This window comes from Calypte anna, chromosome 14, assembly GCF_003957555.1.
Source record: "Calypte anna isolate BGI_N300 chromosome 14, bCalAnn1_v1.p, whole genome shotgun sequence".
Lineage (NCBI taxonomy): Eukaryota > Metazoa > Chordata > Aves > Apodiformes > Trochilidae > Calypte > Calypte anna.
Genome location: NC_044260.1, coordinates 11,835,175 through 11,860,418, shown reverse-complemented (window position 1 = coordinate 11,860,418; position 25,244 = coordinate 11,835,175). Strand labels below are relative to the sequence as shown.

The 25,244-nt window shown below is 55.7% G+C and overlaps 1 protein-coding gene across 5 annotated transcripts in view; it reads left to right on the top strand.

Annotated features, from left to right (window-relative positions):
• NTN3 (netrin 3) overlaps nucleotides 1-22,942 on the top strand; it is a 28,440-nt gene extending 5,498 nt beyond the window's left edge. For 2 of the 5 annotated variants that reach the window (XM_030459769.1, XM_030459768.1), the window contains 7 exons: nucleotides 116-257; nucleotides 3,037-4,011; nucleotides 11,405-11,593; nucleotides 15,239-15,388; nucleotides 16,345-16,398; nucleotides 21,247-21,321; nucleotides 21,590-22,942. In XM_030459769.1, the coding sequence (XP_030315629.1) occupies nucleotides 212-257; nucleotides 3,037-4,011; nucleotides 11,405-11,593; nucleotides 15,239-15,388; nucleotides 16,345-16,398; nucleotides 21,247-21,321; nucleotides 21,590-21,918 (1,818 nt within the window). In that variant the 5' untranslated portion in view covers nucleotides 116-211 and the 3' untranslated portion in view covers nucleotides 21,919-22,942. The remainder of the gene's footprint in view (nucleotides 1-115; nucleotides 258-3,036; nucleotides 4,012-11,404; nucleotides 11,594-15,238; nucleotides 15,389-16,344; nucleotides 16,399-21,246; nucleotides 21,322-21,589) is intronic. The other 3 variants (XM_030459771.1, XM_030459770.1, XM_030459772.1) reach the window with 2 other exon arrangements.
• Nucleotides 22,943-25,244: the final 2,302 nt, after the last annotated feature.

Sequence of the window (25,244 nt, the reverse complement as noted above, 5' to 3'; positions counted from 1 at the left end):
TTCCAAAAGGCAGGGAAGCACCGCTGGTCACCTCAGGAAGGGTGTTGCCGTAGGGAAGAAGGGGTGTGGAGGCGTTGGATGCGGTAGCTCAATTTTATTATTTTTTTTTTTAAAGCCCTTCTGAAGCGCTACGGCGGCGTGACTTCCTTCCAAACCGCACGGCTGTTAGCATTCCCCGAGCGGAGGAGTGAGGAAATCGCCCACCTCAAAAATGCTTCTGGGGAGGAGCTGCGAGGGCGGCCGCTTCCTCGGGAAGGGTGAGCCCCACTGCTGCAGCCCCCCCAGCCCCTCGGCAGCCACCCCACAGCCCCGCTGGGGACGCTTTTGGGGTGCTGCCCCTGGAAGATGTACCCTCCTTGCCATGGATCCAGGCGGGTGCTGGGGTGCATTCAGCACCAAGGGGCTCATCCGTCTCTCCCTGCTTAGTCAGCAGCCTCTCCTTCATTAAATCTGAACCAGTGAAGATGGGGAGAGGACAGGGGAGGTAGGGGGGGGGCAGGTGGGGGTAGGGAGAGAAATACCCGCTCCTGGGCCTCCCTGGCAGCTTGCCGGCAGTCCCGGGGTCACGCTGAATATGCATAAAAGGGAGCAGATTGCAGTTTGCCCTCCTCTCCGATGCGGAGGTGAGGCCCGCGGAGACCACCGGCCCCGGCTCTCTTTCAGGGGGATAATGGGGTGAGCCGAGCGCGGAGCGTGCGTGGCTGTGTGTGGTCCCGCCGATGATAATGATTTCCATTCATGCTCTGCCTCCGCAGAGCTGATCTGCTGCTGGGCCAGCCTGGGCTGCTCCCCGGCAGGAGCAGAGCCCCCAAAAGTTGGGTACCCAATGTTTGGGACTCATCCCTTTGTATGGCTGGTGGGAGGGACAGAGTTTCCCGTCATGTCAGGAGAGGCTTCTGCCCCCACCGTGTGCCCCAGCTGGGGTTCCAGCCCTGCTCACAGCATCTTCACCTCTGGGCTTCTTCACCTCTGGGCTTTCCCCTTGTCACTGCTGGGTGTTGGCACCATCACTTTTCCATGGGAAGGAGCTTCCCAGCACCGCAGTGTCTTACAGGGCCTTTGCAGGTGATCCACCTGGGCTTGGCCCTACTCATGTCCCCACACGTGTGTCCATTTGCAGCCATGTAGCCCAGAGGTGGTGGTTGAAGGAGATGTCTCCTTGGCAGGTTTTAATGGGTGCATGCTTCAAGGCACTCTGAGTCACCCTGGGGTGGATAGGAGCAACTGAGGCATTTCTGGGGGTTTCTTCTCTATCCTCCCAACAAAGAGGTCTCCTTCTCCCTACTCTGTACTGTCCTGGGGCTGGTGGGATGGGAGGTGGTGGTGGCTGCACCCCTCTGGGTGCCCCCCCATGGGGTGTGTACTGGGATAGGGATACTGGGGGAGCTGGCAGCATCCCAGTGCTGAGGGGGCTGTGCCAGCCTTCTGGAGCCCCCTGTGCTGGGCCTAAGGGCAGGGTCTACCTTACTGCCCAGCACCAGGCAGTGCTGGGGATGGTCCCTCAGGATGTTCAGCAGGTGATGTCTTCACTCAGCAGTTCCTGGGCAGGCAGATGCTGGAGAGCTTGCAGGAGCAAGCAGCAGGGGATGTTCTTCACAGCTGCAGTGACAACTGTGTCCCTGCTGCTCCCCTCTTGGCTCCCACAGCCCTCACCTGCATGCTACACCCCTGGAGCTGGGGGTTCCCAGCTCTCTGGGTGCTCCAGGGACATCATCCCTTGATCTGCTGGCTGCCCACAGGCTGGGGTGTCCCCAGAGGGCTTGGGCAGCGTGGCTGGAGCATGGGGGATGAGCTGCTGGGGATGCAGGACCACCAAGGCAGCCAGTGATTTCTCAGCAGGGAGCATCTCCTTTTCCATCAGCTGAGGATTTAGCATTGAGGAAACAGCATGGAGCGGGCAGGGGCAGGATTTATCCTGGGGGAGTCATCCAGGGATGGGCTGAAACCCCTGTCCTTCTCCCTCCTTGGTGGGCACAGGCTCTGGTGCTAAGCTTGGCTGGGAAGGGAGCAGCTTCCCTCTGTTAGTGGTTTGGCAGCCAAGAGACAGGCAGTTTTCTTCCACAATCTTCTTTTTGTTTGTTTGTTTGTTTTGGAATAAAAAAAGGAAAGAAAAAAAAAAAGCAACAAACCCTTTAAAATAAATAACTAAATGCCAGCTCCTGTGAAAGGGACTGTTCCTGGGAAGCATCCTTTGGGTTGTTGGGTGGTGCTGGAACAAGACTTTAGGTCCCAATTCCACCTTCCAAGGCAGCAGTGTGGGAGATGGGCCGTGTCCCCTGGGAGAACCCAGGATCCCTGCAAGGAGAGGACCCCAGCCAGGCCCTGTGTTCAATCCTTGCTTTTTCCTCCATTAACAGACAGAACAGCTCCAGACCTGGATTTCTTGGAGAATAACCAAAATAACCTCAGCTGGTCAGTGGGAATACTCAGGTAGTGTGACAGGGGGATCTGGAGGGCCTCCCACTCCTGGTCTGGAAAAGCCACCACGGGCAGTGGGATGCTGCTGGAGCAGTGGCACTACAGGGAAAGAGGCCACGCTGCTCCCTTCCCCTGCACTGGTACAGTTTGATAACTTGGGTTTTGCAGCTACTTTGGCAGCTGAAAGCCTTGTCCAGCTCTTCCCCACCACCTCCCCTTGGCAGATCAGCAGTGATGGGGTCTCCATACTGCATGTGACAGCCAGGGCCACTGGCAGGCTCAAACATCCCCATCATCATCAGGACAATTTGTAAGAGGCCAGGGAAGGGTTTGACCATGATTTCAACCTCCTCCTTCCAAAGCTCATCTCCTTTTCCATTTCCCATGGTGCTTCACCCCTGCCGATGAGCTGCGAGGGATCGGTGTGGATGAGGCAAAGCAAAGTCACCACCTCCCTGCCCTGTTTCCAGGGGCAGCATCAGTAGAGAAGGGGTGGGAAGGTGGGCAGAGGTTGAGGCCAGACACAGGGATGTTCCCCATCCCCTGTCAGCCTCCCTGCTCCAGCTGGCCATGCTGTGCTGCTCCTGGTGCCATTCACGCTCTTCTCTCTCTCCCCAGGCAGGATGGAGGTCCTGCAGCTCCTGCGCCTGCTCCTCACCACCACCATGCTGGGTGTATCCCAGACAGTGAACCCCTTCGTAGCCCAGCAGACCCCCCCAGACCCCTGTTATGATGAGAGCGGTGCTCCTCGACGCTGCATCCCCGAATTTGTCAATGCTGCCTTCGGGAAGGAGGTCCAAGCCTCCAGCACATGTGGGAAGCCCCCGACTCGGCATTGCAATGCCTCAGACCCCCGGAAAGCCCACCCCCCCACCTACCTGACTGACCTCAACACCGCCTCCAACATGACGTGTTGGCGCTCGGAGACCCTCCACCACTCCCCCCAGAACGTCACCCTCACTCTCTCCCTCGGCAAGAAGTTTGAGGTGGTCTATGTCAGCCTCCAATTCTGCTCTCCCCGGCCCGAGTCCACCGCCATCCTCAAGTCCATGGACTACGGCAAGACCTGGGTGCCCTACCAGTACTACTCCTCCCAGTGCCGTAAGATCTACGGCAAGCCCAGCAAAGCCACCGTCACCAAGCAGAACGAGCAGGAGGCCTTGTGCACCGATGGCCTCACCGACCTCTACCCCCTCACCGGTGGGCTCATCGCCTTCAGCACCCTCGACGGGCGACCCTCAGCCCAGGACTTCGATAGCAGCCCCGTGCTCCAGGACTGGGTGACGGCCACCGACATCCGTGTGGTCTTCAGCCGCCCGCATCTCTTCCGTGATCTGGGTGGCCGGGATGCTGGGGGGGAGGAGGAGGGGGGCACCACCTCCAGCCCCTATTACTATGCGGTGGGGGAGCTGCAGGTCGGCGGGCGCTGCAAGTGCAACGGGCACGCAGCTCGCTGCATCAAGGACAAGGAGCAGAAGCTGGTGTGTGACTGCAAGCACAACACAGAGGGTCCCGAGTGTGACCGCTGCAAACCCTTCCACTACGACCGGCCCTGGCAGCGGGCTACTGCCCGTGAGGCCAATGAGTGTCTGGGTAAGTGGTTTTTAAATCATTTTTTTCTGGGGCTACAACCCCAAAATGGGTCACTTGGTGTGGAAGTGGTGGGTGTTGAGCCCAAGCGATAGAGTGGAGATGCTGGGGAGCTTCCCCCTTGAACTGGAAGCAGCTCAAGTATGTGCTCTGTCTCTGCTGGTGGTGTGCCCCTGGGGATGCAATCATTGAGCCATGTGCCAAAGCACCAGAAAGTCACCACTGTCTTACAGCTGGTCAGCAAACCTCAGTGTGGGATGTGGATGCCCAGCTGAGGGTTCTCCCTGTGGGCAGCAAACCAGCTGGGGTGGGATAGGGTCCCCTGCCAGATGTGCTCTGGAGCAGGGAGGAGGCAGCAAAACCTGGCAGAGATGAGGAGATACTTGAGATCTCCCTCGATTCAACATGGTATCACCCATGTTCAGTCTGGCACTGTGCTTTGCATGGTGGTTTTAGACTGCAAAGGTTTCCACAAGTTAAAAAATATTGTCAACTAAATGAAACATTTCCAAAACATACAGCTGGCATCTCTTGGCTGTCCTGCTCATAAACCTTCATAGGATTTTTAGTGAAGGTTTTTGCCTTTTGTCCTGGTTCAGGGTGGGGTTGGGGGATGCCAGAGCCCTGTGAAGGTCCTAGAAAGGGAGGAGCAGCTTCTTGCTCCTCCTGGACTGAAGCCCAGGTCCTAGGGGGTGACTTGAGGATGGAGACAAGGGGAAGCTGGACCATTAATCAGCCCATGAAAGGTTCAGTGAATGTGCCAGAGGTCAGAGGGACTTGTTAGTATTTGTGATCGATGTCTTGTTGAGATACCAGCTGTCAGCATAAATATATAGATATTGTTACAGAGGATTTCTTCTAAGAAGGACTAAAAAGGCAGTGGATTCAAAACAAGTGTTGGAACCGATGCTTTAACCCACATCTCGCCCAGTGGGAATGTGTCAGCCCTTGTGTTTTCCCCCTCGTGTCTGAAAAATGAGTTTTAGAGCAAAACAGGAAAAAAAACCCACCTCGATTCTGCACCCTGCCCAGGGTCAGGCAGGGAATGGCTTGGGCTGGTAGGGAAATCCTAGAAATCCCCTGGGACAAAAGAAGGAACCCGGCCCCACAGCTGATTCCCCCGTGGCACCCCAAACACCTGGGGATGCTGCTGTGTCCCTGGGTGAGGACAGCCTGGGGGGCTCTGCCAGCACTAAAGGGGTTAAACCTGAGGGGTCATTTTTTGGGAACTTCTGCAGATCTCCTCTCCCATCTGTCCATGAGGGTCCCGCTCCACAGAGAGCACATCCTGCCCCCCCCTACATCATTTTTTGTAGATGAAAAGATAAACCAGAGAGAGGAGGGGAGGTAGAGGTGCAGCAAGCTCCCTTCGAGCTCCTCCCCGTGCAGCCTCCTTTGCACTAAGACCCTTCCCCAGCTGCGTGTGAAAGTCGTTTTTTTCCTGCTGATTCGCTCCCCTTCTTTCTCCCTTTCCCCTCTCGGGCTTTGTGCCTTCACTGAAGGGACCTGAAAGAGCTTCTCCATCACCCGCCTCTGAAGGGCTTAGCAGCTGAAAGCTGGATTAGCTCCTCGAGCCTTCCCCTCTGTGCCTTTCAACAATGACATCGCCCCAGCCAGCACGAACAGACGCAGCAATTAGCAGCAATTAAAAGGAGAGGACGCCTGGGAAGTTCCCTTTGCTCAGCCTGGGGGCTGTGGGGTTTGGGACTCTGTCCTGTGGCCGGGCATGGGATGGAGGATGCTGGCTGGTGGTGGTGGGATGGGCACGCATGGCTGGGGAGGAGGGTGGATGGATGCAGGGGGTTGGCAGCCCAGGACCAGCTGAGGGGCAGTGTTGGAGGGGTGTCAGCCCCCCAGAAGTGGAGCCAGCTGGAGCCATGGGGCTGGCACAGCTTCAAGTGGTGTTAGGATGTCACCCAGCATCCACCCCGGGGGTTTGTCCCCTTCCAGAGTATGGGAGTCTCTGCCTGCTCTGGTATGGGGACAAATTGATGTCCTGCATCATGTCATGGTGCTGGGACACAAGGGATTTCTGCCTCTGGCTGGTTCAGGGAAATGCAGAAGTGAAACAGCCTAGGGAACCCTGAGGTCTGAGCATTAGCATGGGGTAGGATGCCCCATGCTGCTGTGGGGTGGCCGTGGCATCCACAGGGCCATCACCTCATTACAGGGGTCAGCATAAGTTTGGCAGTCTGGCAGGTTAGGGGATGGTGACAGCAGATTTGCCATGCTGCTGGCTTGGCAAGAGGACCCTGTGCCAGCTCCATGCCACGGGGTGTGTGGCCCTGTGCCTGGTGGTTAAAGATGATGCCATGACTCCCTGGGCACAGAGCTTTCACATACCCCAGGAAGAGCTGCGTGTCCTGTGAGGACCTTGCCCTGCTGCTACTGACATCCTTCTTTGCCTGACACAGAGGAAAGAGGTTTCTGCCCTCTGCCCCATGGGCTCCAGCAGCTGCCAGCTGTGTGTCCCAGTGAACAGTGCTGTGTCGGGGTCTCTGCCCCAAGCCCCCTAGTGCCTTCACCACAGGCTCCTCCATCTGCAGCAGCAGAAGAGGTTGTGGGATGGCCAGGGCCTGGGCAGGGGTTCAAACACCATCATAAGGGGGACAAAAAGTTGTTTCATCACAAGGTGTCCACTTTTAATCAGCCTGTTGTTGCAAATTATTATGTTTTACTAAGTTTGGGAGGGATGAGGTTGGTTTTTTGCCTGAAAAAGGGGAAAGAGACGGTCAGGAAAGAGAGAAACGTGTCCCCATCCATGTGTCGTCATCCCCAGCTTTTAGCCTGGGTCACACTCAGGGAAGGATAATCCCAGAAGAGCATCCAGCAGGAGCAGGATCACTGAAATCCCGAGCCCCCCCGATGCGATGCATCAGCTTTATTCCTGCAGACTCACGCCTCCTCCTTCCCACCCCCACTGCCTCTCCCTGCCTGCACACGCGGAGCTGTTGGGGGCAGCCCGGTCACCCCCTCGTCCCCAAAAGGCCCGGCCTGGGGAAGCGGGGCAAGAGGATTAGCAGGAGGCAGCCACTGGAAGTAATTGCTGCACTGGCTGAGGATGCGGGAGCTCTTGTTCCCTTTGTGGCCGCCGCGGCAGGAGCGCTCCCGGAGCCCCGGGATAATGCCCCGGGCTCGCTTTGATCCCGGGGCTGGGCGGGGAAGGGGCTGCGCTCTCCTGGGAAGACCTGGCTGGCTGCTGCTCCCTTTGCTTCGGGCCGGGGGGATGCTGTGGCAATCGATTCGTGATGCCAGGGCCTGCAAAAACTCATCCCTGTGATGGGATTTAGAGGATCCCATGTGCTTCCCCCGAGTCCTCTGTTCCTTCAGAGAATCACGGAATCATAGAATCATAGAAAAATGTGGGTTGGAAGGGACCCCTAAAGGCCATCTAGTCCAACCCCCTGCAGTCAGCAGGGCCACCCTCAGCTAAATCAGGTGGCTCAGAGCCTCTTCAAGCCTCACCTTGAACATCTCCAGGGATGAGGCCTCAGCCGTCCCCCTGGGCAACCTGTGCCATTGTTCCAATGCCCTCATGGTAAAGAATTTTTCCCTAACATCCAATCTAATTAGCACCTTCCTCATCATGTTGCTTTATCTGTCTCAGAGCTCCCCATGCTGAAATGCCCCCAGCAATCCTGCAAACAGGGGCCCTGGGGTGCTTTGCCCTGTGGAGCAGGATCCGTGCTGCCAGTGGCCTGGTGGCACTCGTGTCTGAGCTTCGTCCCTTGCTTCATCCCCACACCCCAGGGTGCTCCTCACCCTCTCCCCAGCAGATATTCTGGAAACTGGTGGCTTCCCAGCAGCAGCAGCCATGGTCCTTCCCTGTGCACAGTGGCTCTGGGCAGGTGACAGCTTATGGAGGGGGGTGAGTGGGCAGCAGCATCCTGCATCCCAATGCCACCTTTGCCTGGGCACCTGTTCCACATGGGATATGGTATCCCGGCTGATCGAGGCTGCAGGGGGGAGGCAGCCACTGCCCTGGAGGGGATTAACACTTGTCTGACCATCCTGAGTCCTGCTGCTCTCAGGATGGGGCTGGAGGTGCTCTGCCTTGTCCCTTGCCCGGCTGTTCTCAGCTCCCAGCCTCTGGGAGAAGGCTCTCCCCTTCTGCTTTCCCTCCAGCGCTTCTCCTCCCTAGCTCCTCTCTCCGATCACCTTCCCCACGATGGAGGGGAGAGCGGATGGGAGGGAGGGGCCTTTGCTGGTCCTTTTCCCAGCCCCGGGGTGGAGGAGCAGCCCCATCCTGCCCCACCGGCCCTTCCGGGCTCTCCTCCAGCCAAAGCAGGGGCGTAGCTCGAATCCGCTGCGGGTTGGCAGCAGCAGCCGGTCTAGGGTTTCGCTGAGCCGGCTGCCTTGGCTAATCATTCCCAGGGAAGTTGTAGGGGCTGCCAGCCCTGCTCCTGCACCGTGGGCTCCAGAGCCTGCCAGAAGTGTCCCGGTGAATGGTGCTGTGTGTAGATCCCTGCCCCAAACCCCCTCTCCCTGGGCTCCTCCATCCACAGCATCCCAGAGGAGGAGAGGTCATGGGGTGGCCAGGGCCTGGGCAGGGGTTCAAACACTCTCATAAGAGAGACAGAAGGTTGTTCCATTGCAAGGTGTTGATGCTTAATTAGTCTATTATTGCAAATTATTAGATCTTGTGATTGTTTAATTGATCATATGATTGTTTAATTGGGCATACTGTACAAAGGCGGAAGTGCGCTACCACGTAATTAGCCCCAAACTGTGCAATTAAATTCTTATTAATACCCCAAACAGCAGGGAACATTCAGGCCTTTAATTAGTGATTAACGGGAGACAGAAGAGCTTGCAACCGAGTCGGCTGAGGAACAGTGTGGGTATTTATCTGGGCAAGAGGGGGGGACCCGTCTGCCCCGATTAGCACTGGGTGGCTGCACCCAGGGGGTGAGAGGACAGTCACGCCTGCTGCTGTGACTCTGTCCCTCTGCAAGGGACAGTCACCCATCCCAGCCTGCCAGGTCCCTGAGTCAGATGGCTGTGGTTGTGCCAAAATCCTAGCTTGGCTCCTGTGGCAGCAGTTTGCTGGGAGCAGCCACCCAGGGTGGGCAGCATGGCTGCCTGCAGGCAGGGGCTGGGCAGCAGGAGGAGGTTTCTCCCCAAAAGCCAGCTCCTGGGAGGATCCATAGCATGTTCCCAGGGAAAGGTGGTGCCTGGCCTGATGGGGACGTGCCAGTGGGAGGGCTATGGCAGGGTTGGTGATGCTGGGAAAAGGCCCTGGCCTGTTACTCCCTCACTGATTAAAAGAGGAAGAGAGGGACCCGCGCCGAGGGTGGCGAATCATTTACCTGACCTTTCTCCTCTGCTGCCCATCACCTCCCCACTGGGCTTCAGGGGCAGCTTCCAGCATTCCCACTGGGACAGCAAAGCTGCTTTTTCATAGAATCACAGAATTATTAGAGTTGGAAGGGACCTTAAAGATCATCCAGTTCCAACTCCCTGCATGGGCAGAGACCTCTTCCTCCAGCCCAGGTTGCTCCAAGCCCCATCCAACCTGGGCTGAGACACTGCCAGGAATGGGGCAGCCACAGCTTCTCTGGGAAACCTGGGCCAGGGGCTCAGCACCCTCACATTAAAGAATTTCCTCCTAATCTCTAACATAATTCTCCCCTCTTCCAGTTTAAAGCCATTCCCCCTCATCCCATCCCTCCAGGCCCTTGTCCATAGTCCCTCTCCAGCTTTCCTGGATCCCCTTCAAGAAGGGCACTATTAGGTCTTGGGGAGGACTATTAGGTTTTCTGGGGAGTAAAGTAGTGGCCTGCACTGCATCTCACCTGGAAAGCCTGGCTGAGTGTCAGCACCCTTGGCTCAGCAGCACCCCTGGCCAAGCAGCATCCTGGGCTTCCTGGGACCAATATTTGGTCACTTTCCCTCCAGCACCTTTGCCCTGTGCCACAATTTGCCTCCTTGCATTTCACCAGCACTAAGGAAAAAACCTGAGCTGCAAAGAAAGGTCCAAGCCCCCAGGGCACCCACCACCAGCCCGGGTGTTATTTTGATGCCTGCCATGTGATTTTTACACTAATCTCCTCACACGTGGGCTCTGGGGGAGCTGAGGTTTGAGCACACGGTGCCGGCAGCACTGAAGCCACCACCAACCTTTTGCTCAACTCATTTAAGCCTCGGCAAAGACTTTTTTATTATTATTTTTTGTTTGTTTGTTTTCAGGGCTGGGGTTTACTCTGGATTTTTTTTGGGGGGGGGGTGGGGGGTTGTTGGATTTTTTTTTTTTTTGCTCCAAGGTGGGAGTGTTTGATCTGCAGGGGCTGAAGCTCCCACCGGCAACTTCACACAGGCTGCCAAACCAGGCCCAAGCAGTTAAATCTGGGCTGACACATTAATGAATTTCACAGTATGCCTGGAAAAACTCTCACCCAACCTTAATTTACCAGCATGGGGAGGGGGCCAGGGCTGGGGGTTTTGCCCAAGGAAATCTTGTTCCCATTATCTTATTTTTTTTTTTGCAAGAGTTGTTAAGCAGGAGCGAGCATGGCTTTGCCTTTTTATCTGGCACACGTGGAACTGGGCAGGGGGGGCCAGGCAGTTCCTGTGGCTAATGAAAAACCAGAGTGTGTGTGTGTGTGTGTGCACGTGTGTGCACATGGGTGAGCACCCCTGTGTGTGCACGGGTGGATGTGTGTGCACATTTGTGTGCGTAGAATCAACTGTAGGATGTTAGGAGTTGGAAGGGACCTCAAGAAATTTGTGCTCACGTGTGTGCACGTGAAGTGGGGCGTGGATATTCCTGCACACATGCACGTGTGTGCACATGTGCAGGTGGGTGTTACACATGTGACAGCTCATGGATATTTCGATGCATGCCTGTGCACATGTGTGTAGACATGTTTGTGAGTGTGTGAGCTCGTGTGTGTGCATGTGCACAGTTCTGTGCACGCAGGTGTGAGTGTGCCCACCTGGGTGGGCTGCTCTGTGTGCATGGACACCAAGCACTGCTGGGGCCCCAGGTGCTGATTCTGAAGGTGGCACCCCATGAGGTGGCAAGGATGATGCTGTCACACACTGTCACAGGGAGTGTGGTCTTGCCAAAAGATTGTCTAGGGAAGGGGCAGAGGGGCATGGCAGGGCTGCAGGTGCCCAGCTGGTGCTGACAGAACCCTGTATGCCCCCCTCCTTGTCAGCCATGCCCTTTCCCTCCACATGCCCTTCCTCCTCCACCCTGACGCCCCAGCCCCGTGGGGCAGCAGATGCTGCACATCTGGATGTCACACTGCAGCCAACTTTGCCCTTCTCCCTTCCCCCATTGCAGGCAGCCCTGGCCCCCAGCAGCCCCAGAGGGCAGCTCCAGCCCACCCAGAGGGTTCCCCAGGCTCACACACACCCCCTCCAGCCCTCACCTTCTGCCCTTCCCTTGCAGCCTGTAACTGCAACCTGCACGCCCGGCGCTGCCGGTTCAACATGGAGCTCTACAAACTCTCGGGCAGGAAGAGCGGCGGCGTCTGCCTCAACTGCAGGCACAACACTGCTGGCAGGCACTGCCACTACTGCAAGGAGGGCTTCTACAGGGACCTCAGCAAAGCCATCACGGACCGTAAGGCCTGCAAAGGTAAGCTGAGGGGTCTTCAGGCTGGGGTGAAGGGTGATATCTTGGTGTCTTTGCTGTTCCTTCCCATCCTTGGGATGTTTCTCTGCTCTGTTCGGAGCCTGGCTGCTCCTTGCAGCACCTGCAGGTCAACCCCAGCTTCCCGTGCCCTGGTCACCTCTGCCACCCTAAGAGCAGCAGGCAGGGACATTGCTTCAAACCAGCATCTCCTGGGAGGATGGGGAGGGAGCAAGCAGGCAGGTTCTCCAGAGGAACACCTGCACAGGGGCTGTCCCCACTCCAGAGCGTATGCTGGAGAGGATCTGGCAGTAAAGGCAATTCCCTGGGTCTTGGGAGCCAGTTCCTGGCTCTGCCTCAAGCATCTGAGTTAATAACAATAATAATAATAATAATAAAACCAACAACATCCCTGATTCTTCTGCTTCTGTGGCTGCTTCTCCTTCTGTAAGGTCGAGGGTTTTTCCACCCCTTTCTTGTACCTAGCCAGTGGCAGATCCCTTGGGACTGGAAGCTCCTTGGAGCAGGACCAGCACCTGGGAACTTGCCTGTCAGGTGTCATGAGCTGGTGCTGCCAGGGAGAGATATCCACACATGGAGTTGTGAGGGGATGCTTTGGGTTTGGTTTTTCCAAAGAGGTGTCCTGTACCTACAGCTTGGGTATCTAATCTCCTGCAAGGAAACAGACAGAAGAGGAGAAGTGAGGCTCCTGACATCAGATGTTACAAGCAAGCTGAGGGCTGTGGCTTTGAACAAAGGGGTTTGCATGTCCCACAGCACTGCAGCAGGGCAGAGGCTGAGCATCCCAGCAAAGGCAGATGCTGCAGGCACTGGGAGTGAAGCTCAGCTCTTACTGAGGAGCCAAACCACTCACCCAGAGGCCATGAACTATTTCATTTGAATGAAACAACCTCCAGGATATGTCACTAAATAACTATCCAACCATGGTTCATCTTGGCTGGGATGGAGCCTCTTTGAAAAGGACAAAAAAGTATCAACTACAGATCATCTCCTGCTGGAAACGAAGAGGAGCCCTGGGCCACCAGCTGGTGAGAGGGGAGGCCAGCTCTACCCTCCACTGCCATCCCACCAGCAGCCACGGCCACTGCTGGATGCTGAGAGATGGAAAAGCTGGGAGGATGGCAAAGGCAGCCCAACCTACGGGATTAATTCAATGGTGGTAATTGAAAAGTCAAATAAAGAATGGCTGCGCATTAATCCCTGTGATTTAAACAAAGCCGTAAACCTGGAGCTTTCTCCAATGAAAACTGGTGAAGCAGTAGCAGCTAAGCCTTGAGACACAAAAATACCCTCAATATGAGGTGCAAGACAAGCTTGCTGGCAAGAAAGGCTCGATGAGTTAAGCTCCAAGCTGGTGACTTAATCCCCCATTCAAGCACCGTGGGCCGGATCCTGGCAGCCGGCAGAGCCGGGAGCTGCAGGGCTTGGTGTGTGGGCAGGGGGCAGGGAGCTGGATCTGACCCAGGGTGCCCGGGGGCTGGGAGGGGGTCTCTGAGACAGCCCCCACCATGGGTCACCTCAGGATGAGGAGGGATCATAGAATCATGGCATGGTTTGGGTTGGAAGGGGCCTTAAAGCTCACCCAGTCCCACTCCCTGCCATGGGCAAGGACACCTCCCACCTGCCCAGGTTGCTCCAAGCTCCATCCAACCTGGGCTGAGACACTGCCAGGGATGGGGCAGCCACAGCTTCTCTGGGAAACCTGGGACAGGGGCTCAGCACCCTCACACCAAAGAATTTCCTCCTAATGTCCAAACTAAATCTCCCCTCTTCAAGTTTTAAACCATTTCCCCTTGTCCTCTCCCTACACCCCCATGTCCAAAGCCCTCCCCCAGCTTTCTTGTAGCCCCTTCAGATATTGGAAGGTTGCTCTGAGCTCACCTGGGAGCCTCCTCTTCTCCAGGCTGAACAAGCCCAATCCCTCAGCCTGGCTTCCCAGGGAGGTGCTCAGCCCTCTGAGCATTTGAGTGGCTCCTCTGGACACCTTCCAGGAGCTCTGTGTCCTTCTGATGCTGGGGACTCCAGAACTGGACACAGAACTCCAGGTGGCATCTCCAGGTGGGAGCAGAGTAGAGGAGAAAAGAGAGGGATGCAGTAGGGAGTAGAGAAGGATGGATGTGATGCAGCTGAGCAGAGGGATGGAGCTGTGCTGGGTTGTGGGACTGGTCCTGATGAGCACTGGGTGCTGCCAGGGAGGTTCTTCCATCAGGGCAGGAACAAGCAAAAGACTTTTGTGAGACTGGAGGACAGCATGGCAGGGGGAGGGCTTAGGAATTGGTCTGGCAGAGGCCAAACTCATCAGTTTGATGAGCAAGATGGGCAAAGCTGCCTTAATTTCTGATCAAGGTAAAACATCAGAGGAGAGAAACCTTCTTCTACCCTGTGAAGAGAGCGTGGTCTGCTTGGAAGAACTGGATCCTGATTGTGCTGGGATTTATTTCCATCTTTAAACTTTGCACCAGGAATACACCGCTGGGGCCCAAGAAAGAGCCTGTGTTTCCCATGGGCCTGCATCACACCAAGGCTTCCTCACTTGCTGCCATTTGTTATCACAGCTGAGCCCCCAAAATATCCTTGTTAGAAAGACGTCCGCTTCCAGGCCCGGCCAAGATCTGATAATGATGGAGCATCTGGTCCCCATTAGGGGCTGCTTGCTCTGGTTTCTGGCTGTGAGTGTGGGGGCCTGAGGAGCAACACCATAGTGGTCCCACCACCCCCATCTGCTGAACATTAGGGAATGATAACATCAGGGGGCTGCCGGGACAGGCAGGGGGGGAGATGTTTTTGTTTTGCTTTGGAATCACGTTCAACTCTTACACTGATGGAGGCTGAGATAACCTTCTCCAGCTCATAGCCAGCCCAGCCCCAGGTCCTCTCCTAGTCAGCATCTCTGTCCTGCATCCCTCTGTGCAGACAGCCCTTGGTGTGTCCATCCCTCAGTGTGATGTGAAGGAGGGTCACTCCAGGTCTGTTCTAAGGGTGTCAAACCCAACTTTCCCCGCCCTTCAGGTATGGCTTTTTTCCAGGGTGGTTGTGGTAGAAAGTCTTGGGAAGCATATTTGGCCAGGGTCTCCAGGAGCCAGGATGGGCACTGAGGCTAAAGAGCTTGGGAAGCATTGAGAAGACTCACTTCAGAACATCCAAAAAACAAGACAGGGTCAAAGTTGGTGTAAAAGCTGAGTGTTGGTTCAGCTCCATCGACTGAAAAACTTAGAAGTGGGGGAGCAAGTGGAGAAAATGCCTTTTGCTTCTGCAACTGGGGCATCACTCTGGGTTTGAGGTGAGGAAAGAGCAAACCTGGGAATGTATCTGGCCCCTTTCTGTGCTCACAGTGCCCTCAGCCCCACCCTAGCTATGAACAAGGAGCTGCTGGGTCTCCAGGGCCTCACCATGAGCATCTTTGTCAGTAGAGGCCATGTTCTGAACATGTTTTTCACCCTCCTCCCCATCCTGTTCCCAGTACATGTGGTCTAGACTGGTGGGTCTTGGCTGTGCTGGCTCCACTGGTGCACTGGGAGGACCCACCTCCTCCTCACCTCTCCAGGTGGCACATTGGGTCTGATTTGGGGTTTGTGCTGTGCATCACCTCCATTGTAACCTTCTCTCTCTCTCTCTCTGTCTCCCACCCAGCTTGTGACTGTCACCCTGTTGGTGCAGCTGGTAAGACCTGCAACCAGACCACGGGGCAGTGTCCCTGCAAGGATGGTGTCACCGGGCTCACCTGCAACCGCTGTGCCAAGGGCTACCAGCAGAGCCGCTCACCAGTGGCCCCCTGCATCAGTGAGTGCCACCACCTCCTGCTTGGCTCTCAGGAACCCCCACTGCCACCAGTGGGTGCTTGTCTTGGGCTGGCACCAGTGGGTGCCTCTTGGTCCCTCCCCCATGTGCTGGAAGCTTGCAGCGGGTGGGAGGCTGAGACAAGAGGATGTCTGTCCTTATGGATGTTCTACAGGAGGTGGTTGAGTTTGGATGCTTGGGTCACCTTTTGGGGGCACCCATGCTCCTCAGCCCCCAGTTGAGGAGGCTCTGAAAGACCTGTTGGGTTGGTTTTCCAGCTGGCTGAAGCAGCTCTGCTTGGTCACATCTTTGGGTGCCCTCCTCACCCAGAGTGGTCACATCTGGGTGATGGCAGATACTGTGCTCAGTGTAAAACCATATTTACTGTTGTAGTGGGTCTGACTTTGACCCAAGCATCTGCTGGCACTGCCAGAGAGGTGGCAGTGGGAGTGAGCTGTCAGGGCAGGCACCTCTCCCTCTGTTCTTCCCTGGATTTGGGATTAGGACAGAATATCCCTCTGGTCTTGTCGCCTGGAGTGTTGTCTTTGCCCACACTGTGCAGTCTGAAGCATGCTGAGGTCAGCTGAACATCCATCCCATCCTGTCTCATCCCATCCCATCCCATCCCATCCCATCCCATCCCATCCCATCCCATCCCTTTCAACTGAGTGGAGTACCCAGGGATCATCCATCTCTGGAGCTCTGCTCCTCTGCAGCAGCCACCCAAGGCTCTTGCAGATCGTTGCATGTCAGCCCTTCCCCAAGTTTCTGAGCATTTCTACATCTGGGCATTTCCACATCTATTCCATGGCCTGTGATGTTCAGGTCTGACTCATCCCATTGTCTTTCTTAGCAAGCTGAGGAAGGTGACCCACAAAATCCCTTCTCCCTCAGCTTGTAGAAGTTTTTGCCCAGCTAGGGACCCCTTTCCTTATGATTTTTCTCCCTTTCTCTTCCAGAGATCCCTGCCATCAACCCCACCTCCCTGGTCACCAGCACAGAGGCTCCTGCAGGTAAGTCCCAGGCTGAGTTATCTATCCCAGCCCTGTCCAGAGATGTCCCATCCCACCTCCTCTCTCCCCATCACTCCAGGGAGATGGACTCAGCCTCACCAATCCCTTTGGCAAAAAAAAGAGCCTTCACCAAGGCTCCAGGAGGTTTTATGGGGGTAGGATATGAGGAGCCCAGTGTGGATCTGTAGAGCTTTTGCCCCTTGCTCGTGGCAGTGAAGGAGACTTGGTCCTCCCTGCTGGATGCCTCCTGTAAGAGGAGCTGAGCTGTCAGGGGTTGGAAATGCTGCTCCTGCCTGCCCTGTCTGCTGCTGGGGAGGGAGCCAGGAGCACCAGGCCTGAGTAAAGGAACAAAATGGGAGGGGAAAGGGGGATTTGATGGTTTTATTGCAGAGAGTGAGACAGGGAGCAGAAGAACCAAGGTGACTCCCTCCAGTGCTTTAGAAACGGGAGCAGTCTGAGAGTGAGGTCTGATGCTGGCAGCCACAGAGCAATAAACAGCCCTGGCTGGAGACCCAGGGGTTTCCTTCACTGAGCAGAGCAGCTCTGCTTCAAACTGCCTCCAGCTTTATCTCTGCACTTGGTGGTTTAAGACTTTTGGCTTCTGGTTTGATATCTCCCCTGCAAAGCAGCTCATCCCTGCCCAGAGGCTGTGCATGGGGAGCAGGGACCTGGCTGGGCTCCTGCTGACTCCTCCTTAATGGGGCCAAGAGATGGAGCAGGTCACCCTGCCCTGCCCAACCCTGCCTCAAATCTGCTCCTGTTGCAGGCAGGACTGGCCATGGTCGTGCACCCTGCCCTGCTGCCAGCACCCTGCCCTGCTACCAGCACCCTGCCCTGCTACCAGCACCCTCCCCTGCTGCCTGCACCCTACCTTCTGCCTATGCCCTTCATGCTGCCTGCACCCTGCCTGCTGGCAGCACCTTTCTCCCCCTCTTTGCCCCCCTCTCCCCTGGGAACCTCCAGGCCCTTCCACAGGCAGACCCCTCCCTGAGGGGGGCTCTCAGCCCCTCACACCCCCCAGGCAGCCTCCCAGCCCCCTCTCCCCCCCATTTTCCCACCTCCCTCCCTGCTGCTGGCAGCAGGTGCCTGGCTGCAGGAACAGGGGGACATTGTTTGGGGCTGCCACGCTCAGGTGCTGGCCTCCCCCCCAGTCCCCCTCCCTGCTGGGGTCCTGTCCCTGCTTGTGTCCGGGCTTTTTACTGACGTTCCCATCCTCTGCATCACTCTTCCTGGCTTTCTCCTGCTTTTCCCACCCTCCACAGCCTTTGAGGTTCGACTTTGATCTCTCTGCCCAAGCAGCCAACTGGCTGGGCAATGAAATGTCCTGGGTCCACTTCTTGTTATTTTTATTATTATGACTATCTTAAAATATTTTCCACTTAGTGGGAAAAAAAAAAGAAAATAGAAAAAAAAAAAAAAGGAATAAAGAAAAAAAAAAAAAAAAAAAAAAAAAAAAAAAAAACAGAAAGAAGTAAAAGTCCTTGTTCACCCTTAGCAGGATTAACAAAACTCATGGAGCGCAAAGCAGTGCTTTAAAGGAATTCAAAGTCAGCAGTAAAAGATTTGCAGCCATAACACCTAATTAAGTTACATCTCTCTTAAAACAAAATATTCCTTTTTTTTTTTTTTTTAAAGCTGAGAAGTAAACCAGATGTGCAAACCCACCACCTCTCACATACACTCTCCACGTGGAGCCAGGGGATGCTGGGGCTGGGCTGCCCGGGAGCCTGCTGCCTCCTCCCATGTCACTGTATCACCCCTGCTCCCCTGGCATCACCCCCTTCTGTGGCCAGGAGCCTGAACTTTATTTTCTTGCCATCCAGAGGGACCTGGACAGGCTGGAGAAGTGGACTCGTGCAAACTGCATGAAGTCCAAGAAAGCCAAGTACAAGGTTCTGCACTTGGGTCGAGGCAATCCCATCCACCAAGACAGGTTGGGAGGAGATAGGATTGCAGACAGCCCTGAGGAGAAGGACTTGGGGGGTGGTGTTGGATCAGAAGCTTAACATGAGCCATCAGTGTGTGCTGACAGCCCAGAAACCAACCAGGTCGTGGGCTGCATCAGCAGAAGCACAGCCAGGTGAGGGAGGGGATTCTCCCCCTCTGCTCTGCTCTGCTGAGACCCCACCTGGAGTTCTGTGTCCAGTTCTGGAGTCCCCAGCATCAGAAGGACACAGAGCTCCTGGAAGGTGTCCAGAGGAGCCACTCAAATGCTCAGAGGGCTGAGCACCTCCCTGGGAAGCCAGGCTGAGGGATTGGGGTTGTTCAGCCTGGAGAAGAGGAGGCTCCCAGGTGACCTTAGAGCAACCTTCCAATATCTGAAGGGGCTCCAAGAAAGCTGGGGGAGGAAAAAGTCTTTCCCGTGAGGGTGCTGAGCCCCTGTCCCAGGTTTCCCAGAGAAGCTGTGGCTGCCCCATCCCTGGCAGTGTCTCATCCCAGGTTGGATGGGGCTTGGAGCAACCTGGGAAGGTGGGAGGTGTCCCTGACCATGGCAGGGGGGTGGCACTGGATGAGCTTTAAGGTCCCTTCCAACCCAACCCATTCTATGATTCTCCTTCTTCTCACTACTCTGCAGCCCATGTCATGCCCCATGGGGAAGTTTCAAGAGCAGTTGGGAAAGGGGGGGATGCTCCAGAAGCTGCCAGGGAAGAGGCACCCACAAGCAGCTGCCAACAGCTGGGGGGCAGCCCCAGTACTCACCTGGCCCCACACTACTCAGGAGGCCATGTGCCCAAAGGAGAGGAAGGGAAATACTTCTGGTTTGTTGATGTTTTTTTTTTCTTTTTTTTTTTTTTCCCCTCAAGTTTCTTACATAAATCAACAGGAATTGATTTTATGTCTGAGGAATGCTCCTCAGCACAAAGGCACAGTTTGAAAAAAAGAAAAAAATCCCCAAACTCAATCCCAAATTTTTAATTCCCAGCACTGGTCTCTGGCTTGCTGAAACCACAGTTTTCTGATGTTAATTGCACACTGGAGCTGAGGGCAGGGACTGGTTTTTCTTTCAGCTTTTATTCCTTTTCCTTCTTCCCCATCACTAAGCAAGGGGGAAGGGAAGCAGGTTGTTTGAGGTCACCCCACAGCCCAGTCCCAACACCCGTCACCTCTCCACCTATGGGCTCTGCACCCATGTGGCCTCGTGTCACCCTCCTGCCAGACACCCTGCATGGTGTGGTGACAGCAAACCACTGTGATGGCACAGCTCCCAGCTCCTGCCCACAACCCAGACCCTACCTGCTGGGTCACCAGTGGCTCGTGCAGGACTGGGAGCTGGGCTGGGTGATGTGATGGACACAGAGGGGCAGGCCCTGCACCCCTCCCCAAAAAGAGGTCTGGAAGAGGTCTTGTGTTCCCCTCCCCCATGTCAGGGAGCACATGGCAGCCTTCTCTGCTCTGCTAGGGAAGGAAGAAACCACACACCCTGCCTGGTGATCCCCAAAATAAAGTGGGACACCTCTTTGAGTGTCCCCTTCAATGAGCAGGAACAGATGGAGTGGTGGGGCAGGGCTGGGGCACATCCCAGGGGTGCTGGTGATGGGGACACCTTCACCCCCACCGCCAAGCACTGCAGGGCACCCCACAGGCTCCCCCCACGGGGGTCCCAATGCCCTCCACAGCCACCACATTGTTGCAGGGGAGCAGTGGGGAGGGAGCAGCAAAGGGGAGGCTGAGCTCACATCAGGGCTCACCTCCCTCTGCCAAGAATCAGCTCCGTGCTGAGCATCTTGTATTGGTGACAAATTTGGAGCAGACGGCTCAAAGTCCCTGATGAAAAAGAAGCCAGGAAGAAAGGAGAGCAGCAGAGCCCAGGGTGAATTTGTGCTCCTGGGCTTCTTTCTGTCCTCTTTTCTCCTCCTCCCCTTGGCACAGGGCAGTGTTTTCCCCCTGCCCCTTGCCTCCATCCTCAGCCATCTCTGTGGCAACCCGCAAACAAAGAGAACTTGAGGGACTGCTGGCTCTGTCCTGGGACACGAGGCCAAGGCAGAGAGAATCTACCAGAGGGAGGGAAAAGAAAGATGAGCTTAGAAAAACTATGCCCCTAGGAAGGAGGGGGATTGAGATGTTCAAAGATGGATGGACTCAGCGGAAAGAAAGGAGAACAGGGCTGCTTGGAGCAATTGTTGGGATCAAAGGCTTTGGGAGAAGGAGAGAGGCATTCCCTGCCCTCCCTCTGCTTGAGATGCAAATCTGAGGGCTTTAGAAATGCAGAGGAAAAAGCTTCCTTGAGGAGATGAGCCTTGTCTGGAGCTGGGAGACCATGGAGGGAGGGATGGAGGACAGCCTGGTGCCCGCCCCAGCCATGAGCAGAGGATGCTTGGGCAGCAACCTGGCAAAGCAGGCCCAGTCCCCTTCCCCACCCACTTTCTCCTGCCTGAGCTCCCTTTTCTGATTTTTGGACACCAAGGAGGTGCAGGTCTCTGGAGGGGCTATCCCATGAGGGAACTTCCTACCACGCTGGGCCATGAAGGCTGAGATGACATTCCCTTAGTCTGGGGTCAGACCTTCTGTTGGGTTTCCTCACTGTAGGGTCATTGGTGTGGTTGGTGCTGAGCTCTCATCCCCACATCAATGAGGTGTGCAGGTGGTGACCACTGCTTGCTCTCTGTGGTGTCCACCATCACCTCACTGCATTTCTCCCATCTGTCCCTTTCTGCATTCCAGAGAAGAGTCCTCATATTCCCTTCACCCCCCCTGTGCTGATTTATCCTGCAGGACACCAGCACCACCCTCTGCCAGGATGAATCTTGCTGCTTTTGCCTCCACCCTGTTCCCTCTTCTCTTGTGGTGGGTCAGGACCTCACATGCTTCAAACCCCTCAGTGCTCAACCCTCTGTTCTTCCTCCACAGACTGTGACTCCTACTGCAAGCCAGCCAAGGGCAACTACAAGATTAACATGAAGAAGTACTGCAAGAAGGACTATGGTAAGGATCTCTTCTCTTCCTGGGCCATGCTGGGCTTTGCCACAGAGGCAGCCAAGGGCTGGCCTTAGGCTGCCCATGAGTGGGGGAGATGCAGAGATGGGGATGAGGACCACCCGGGTGGAGAGGGGTCCCCAAGTCAGCCCTCCCAAAGGTCCAGTGGATGAGGCAAGTGCGGCTGCTGGGGATGGGCACTTCCTGTTGCTAAAACTTCCTTCGAGCAGCATGGTAAATCCCACCCATGACCATACCTCCCCTTCTTTTCCTTCAGTGGTGCAAGTGAACATCCTGGAAATGGAGACAGTGGCCAACTGGGCCAAGTTCACCATCAACATCCTCTCTGTCTACAAGTGCCGCGACGAGCGGGTCAAACGTGGTGACAACTTTTTGTGGATCCACCTGAAAGACCTGTCCTGCAAATGTCCCAAGATCCAAATCAGCAAGAAGTATTTGGTGATGGGGATCAGTGAAAACTCCACCGACCGGCCAGGACTGATGGCCGACAAGAACAGCCTGGTCATCCAGTGGCGGGACGCCTGGACGCGTCGCCTTCGGAAACTGCAGCGACGGGAGAAGAAGGGGAAGTGCGTGAAGCCTTAAAGGGTTTCCACCCACCCTGTCCCACCCCACACTCTGCCCCAGCTGTGCCCAGAGACTCTGTACATATATATAGTGTGAGCGGACTCTTCTGTCTATAGTGTATATTTTGGCGACGGTTCCCCTGTCCGTGGGTGCCCGCGCATGGGTGCGCGCGTGGCTCCCGTTCTCTAAGCGCGGATTAAAAAACAAGGCAGGAATGACAAACCTTTACTGAGGATCAAAAGCCCAGAGAGATCCCGTGGGTGCCTGTTGCTTGAAGGAGCTTGAGGGAGATTGGTGTCCTGCTCCAGCCATGCTGTTTCTAGGCTTTTCTTTTCCCTATAACAAAGTCTTCTGCTGCCCGGTGCTGATGTCTACATTGACAGCTCTCCCTTCTCCAGCATCCAGGGCCTGTCTCTCCCTCACTTTCTGAAATTGTGCTGCTGTCAGACCTCTCTCTGCCCTTCTTACCCTGTAGGAACAGGAGGTCAGAGTTTTCTGTCCTCCATCCCCATGTGCATACAGGCAGGTTGAGTGGAAACCATCCAATGCCTCAGAGTGGCCCCAAAGCTCCAGGAGGAAGAAGATGTGAACCTTTGCCAGGTTTGATCCTCTGGTGCCCCTGAGTTTTGCAAGGTTAGATTCTCTGAGATCCTTTGGGGACCAGCACTGCCAGCTGGGGTAGGACCCAGGCAATGCTGCAGTGTCATGGGGAGGAGTCAAGCCCTAGCAGTGGGTTGGTGGCCCCTACCAGGAAGAGCTGTGGTGTCCACCAGAGAGAAAGGGACAGACTTCCCAACACCCTGACCATTACCTCCCCTGGTGCATAGTGGGGTGGACCTGGAGATACCCATTTTGCCCTCCCATGTCCAAGGGACAGCTGGCCCTGCCAGCAGGACCCGGGCTGGAGTGGTCAGGCTGACCCCAGCTCCTGTGCATCACCACCCATCCACCCAGGTCCATGTCCCCATATTCTCAGCTGGTACCAACTGACACAATTCCACCCGTTTCTGTTGAGCTGACACCAAGTCACCATCTGCCTTGGTGTGCTCCCATCAGAGCTGGCCTGACTGCATGCTCTCTTGAGGGGTATTGCTGTAGCCAAGATTGTATGAGGAGCTGCACAAGGCAGAGGTGGCAGGAAGAGAGAAGAGCTTTCATTGACCTACCTCTAGTCTTTTCTATCTCCTTCACTATGTATTAGACTCCAGTTCAAACAGACGTCAGCATCTTCCCATGTTGGGATTGTAGTGGTCTTGGCACAATAAATACGAGTAGAAGTACTAGGTGCTCTGACAAGAGATATTTTCCTTTCCCTACAAACCTCACCTCACTTATTGAATGGCTCAGTAAGGTGTTGTAGCCAACACTGCAGTCTTCCAGGGCTTTAGGGTCATGCTTTGTCCTTCTCAGCCCATGGCAGCTTCTGTGGATTCCCCATCATCTCATGGGCACTTCTGGGGTCCAGCATCCCAGGGCTGTGCTGGACCTTGCAGCTGAAGAGTGTCAGGGTTGAGGACAAGGGTGTTTGGGGAGTGAGGATGTAGGCACCAGAGGAGATCTGTGTGGAGATGCAGGTGCCCTGCCCAGGGAGCTCAGCTCCTTGGTGAAGTTGCTGGAGATGCTGGAAGGGGCTTGTCAGAGGTGCAGGAGGCCTGGGGGGATCTTTCAGGTCCCCTGGATGCTGGGATGCTTACACAGGGCACAAGCACAGTTGGGGAGAGGAAAAAAGGGTGTGTGGGACCACAAGGGCTTGGCTGAGCTGGTCCTGTGCCACGTCCCTGACACAGAACCTCCCTTTGAGGCCTCTCCTGGCCTTGGCTCCTCTTGTTTTGTTTGCCATAGGCTGCTGGCCTCTGCCATGGGATGGCCTTTGAAGTACATGGGGCACCCACACCTCCTCCTTCTTCTCCCATTCCTTCTGCAGCCACAGGCTCACTCTGACCCTGAGCACCCCATCCAGTCCCCATCCAGGACTCTGGTGGAACCCTTTGTGGTTGTGCATGGCTGGGAATCCCACTGGCAGTGCCCATGGCCCCAAGGGGCTCCTTGGTGTCACCCCTGGGGTGCAGTGTCCCTCTGCTCAGCAGCCACAGCCCTTGAAAGAGCCAGATGGCAACAACACTGCTCTGCTGGCAGGGATGCTCATGGCTACAGAAGGCAAAGCCCAAGCAAGTAGAGCCCTCAGGAGAGGCATGACATGGCTGTGCCTCCCAAAAGTGCCCTGCCCTGGTGGGGTCTGGGGCTCCAGTGTTTCCTTTGGTACCAGATTTCTCCTCCCTTGAAGCAGGACACCTGAAACTCTTTGGGAATGTTGGTGGTTGAAGTTCTGGTTTTACCCTCCCAGCACCCCTTCCCCCTTGGCTCAGCTCTGCTGGCTGGGACTGCTGGTGAGGAGGGATGGCTCCCACCCGGGTCCAGTGCCCATGGGTGTCCTTCTGGGGCTGATCAGATACACAGGGACAGGACCACCACTTACTCCATGGGCTGCTGCTGAGGACAGGAGCTCTCTTTGCCTGGGGGATGTCCTAAGAACCTGGCCAAAGGACTGGAGCAACCCACTCTGCGCCTTCACTACAGCTGCTCTCCAGGAGATGTTTCCTTGACTTCCCCTGTTTGTCTCACCCCAAAGCATGAAGCAAGATTTCATCTTTCTCCTCCCTCTGCTGATGGAGCCCAGAAGCTTCAGCTGTCCCTAGGACATGGCCGGGTCATCCTGTGCTGAAGAGGTGACCCACCAGGGTGCCAAGCAGGGTTGTGGAGGCTCCCTAGGGTGTCACAGAGATGCTGCAGCCTGGGGCAGGGCTTGGTGCAGTCAACCTGGGGGAGCTGGAGGTCTCTGTGCCACCCTGGCAGCCACGGGTCCCCTCCAGACCCCTCATCCCATGTCAGAAGCTCTCCAGGGAAAAGGCAGGAGAGGGCTGGAGATATCCCAGCCCATGGGCCAGCTCTGCACAGGCCCTGCCCCTCACCACTGCTGCCCCCATTTAACCCTAGGGACACCCCTGGGGACAGGGGGACAGCCCCAGGGGCACCCAGCCCAGCAGACCCTGCCCGGTGCCTGCTGCAGGCTTGAGGAGCAGCAATGTCACCATGGGGGTTTGGCCATGGAGCTGCTCCCAGGCGTGTATTTAAATCCCTACGTGTGTCCAGGTGCCTTTTTTTTTTTTTTTTTTTTTTTAATTTTTTTTCCTGGTTTGGTGGGGGTTTTTTGTTTGTTTTTTGGGTTTTTTGTGGTTTGGTTTTGTTTGGTTTTGTTTTTTTTCTGTTTGCTTTATAATTTAAATGTAATGTGTGACAGGACAGGGCAGCTCCAGGACACTGGGGGGACCCCTCAGGAGTCACCC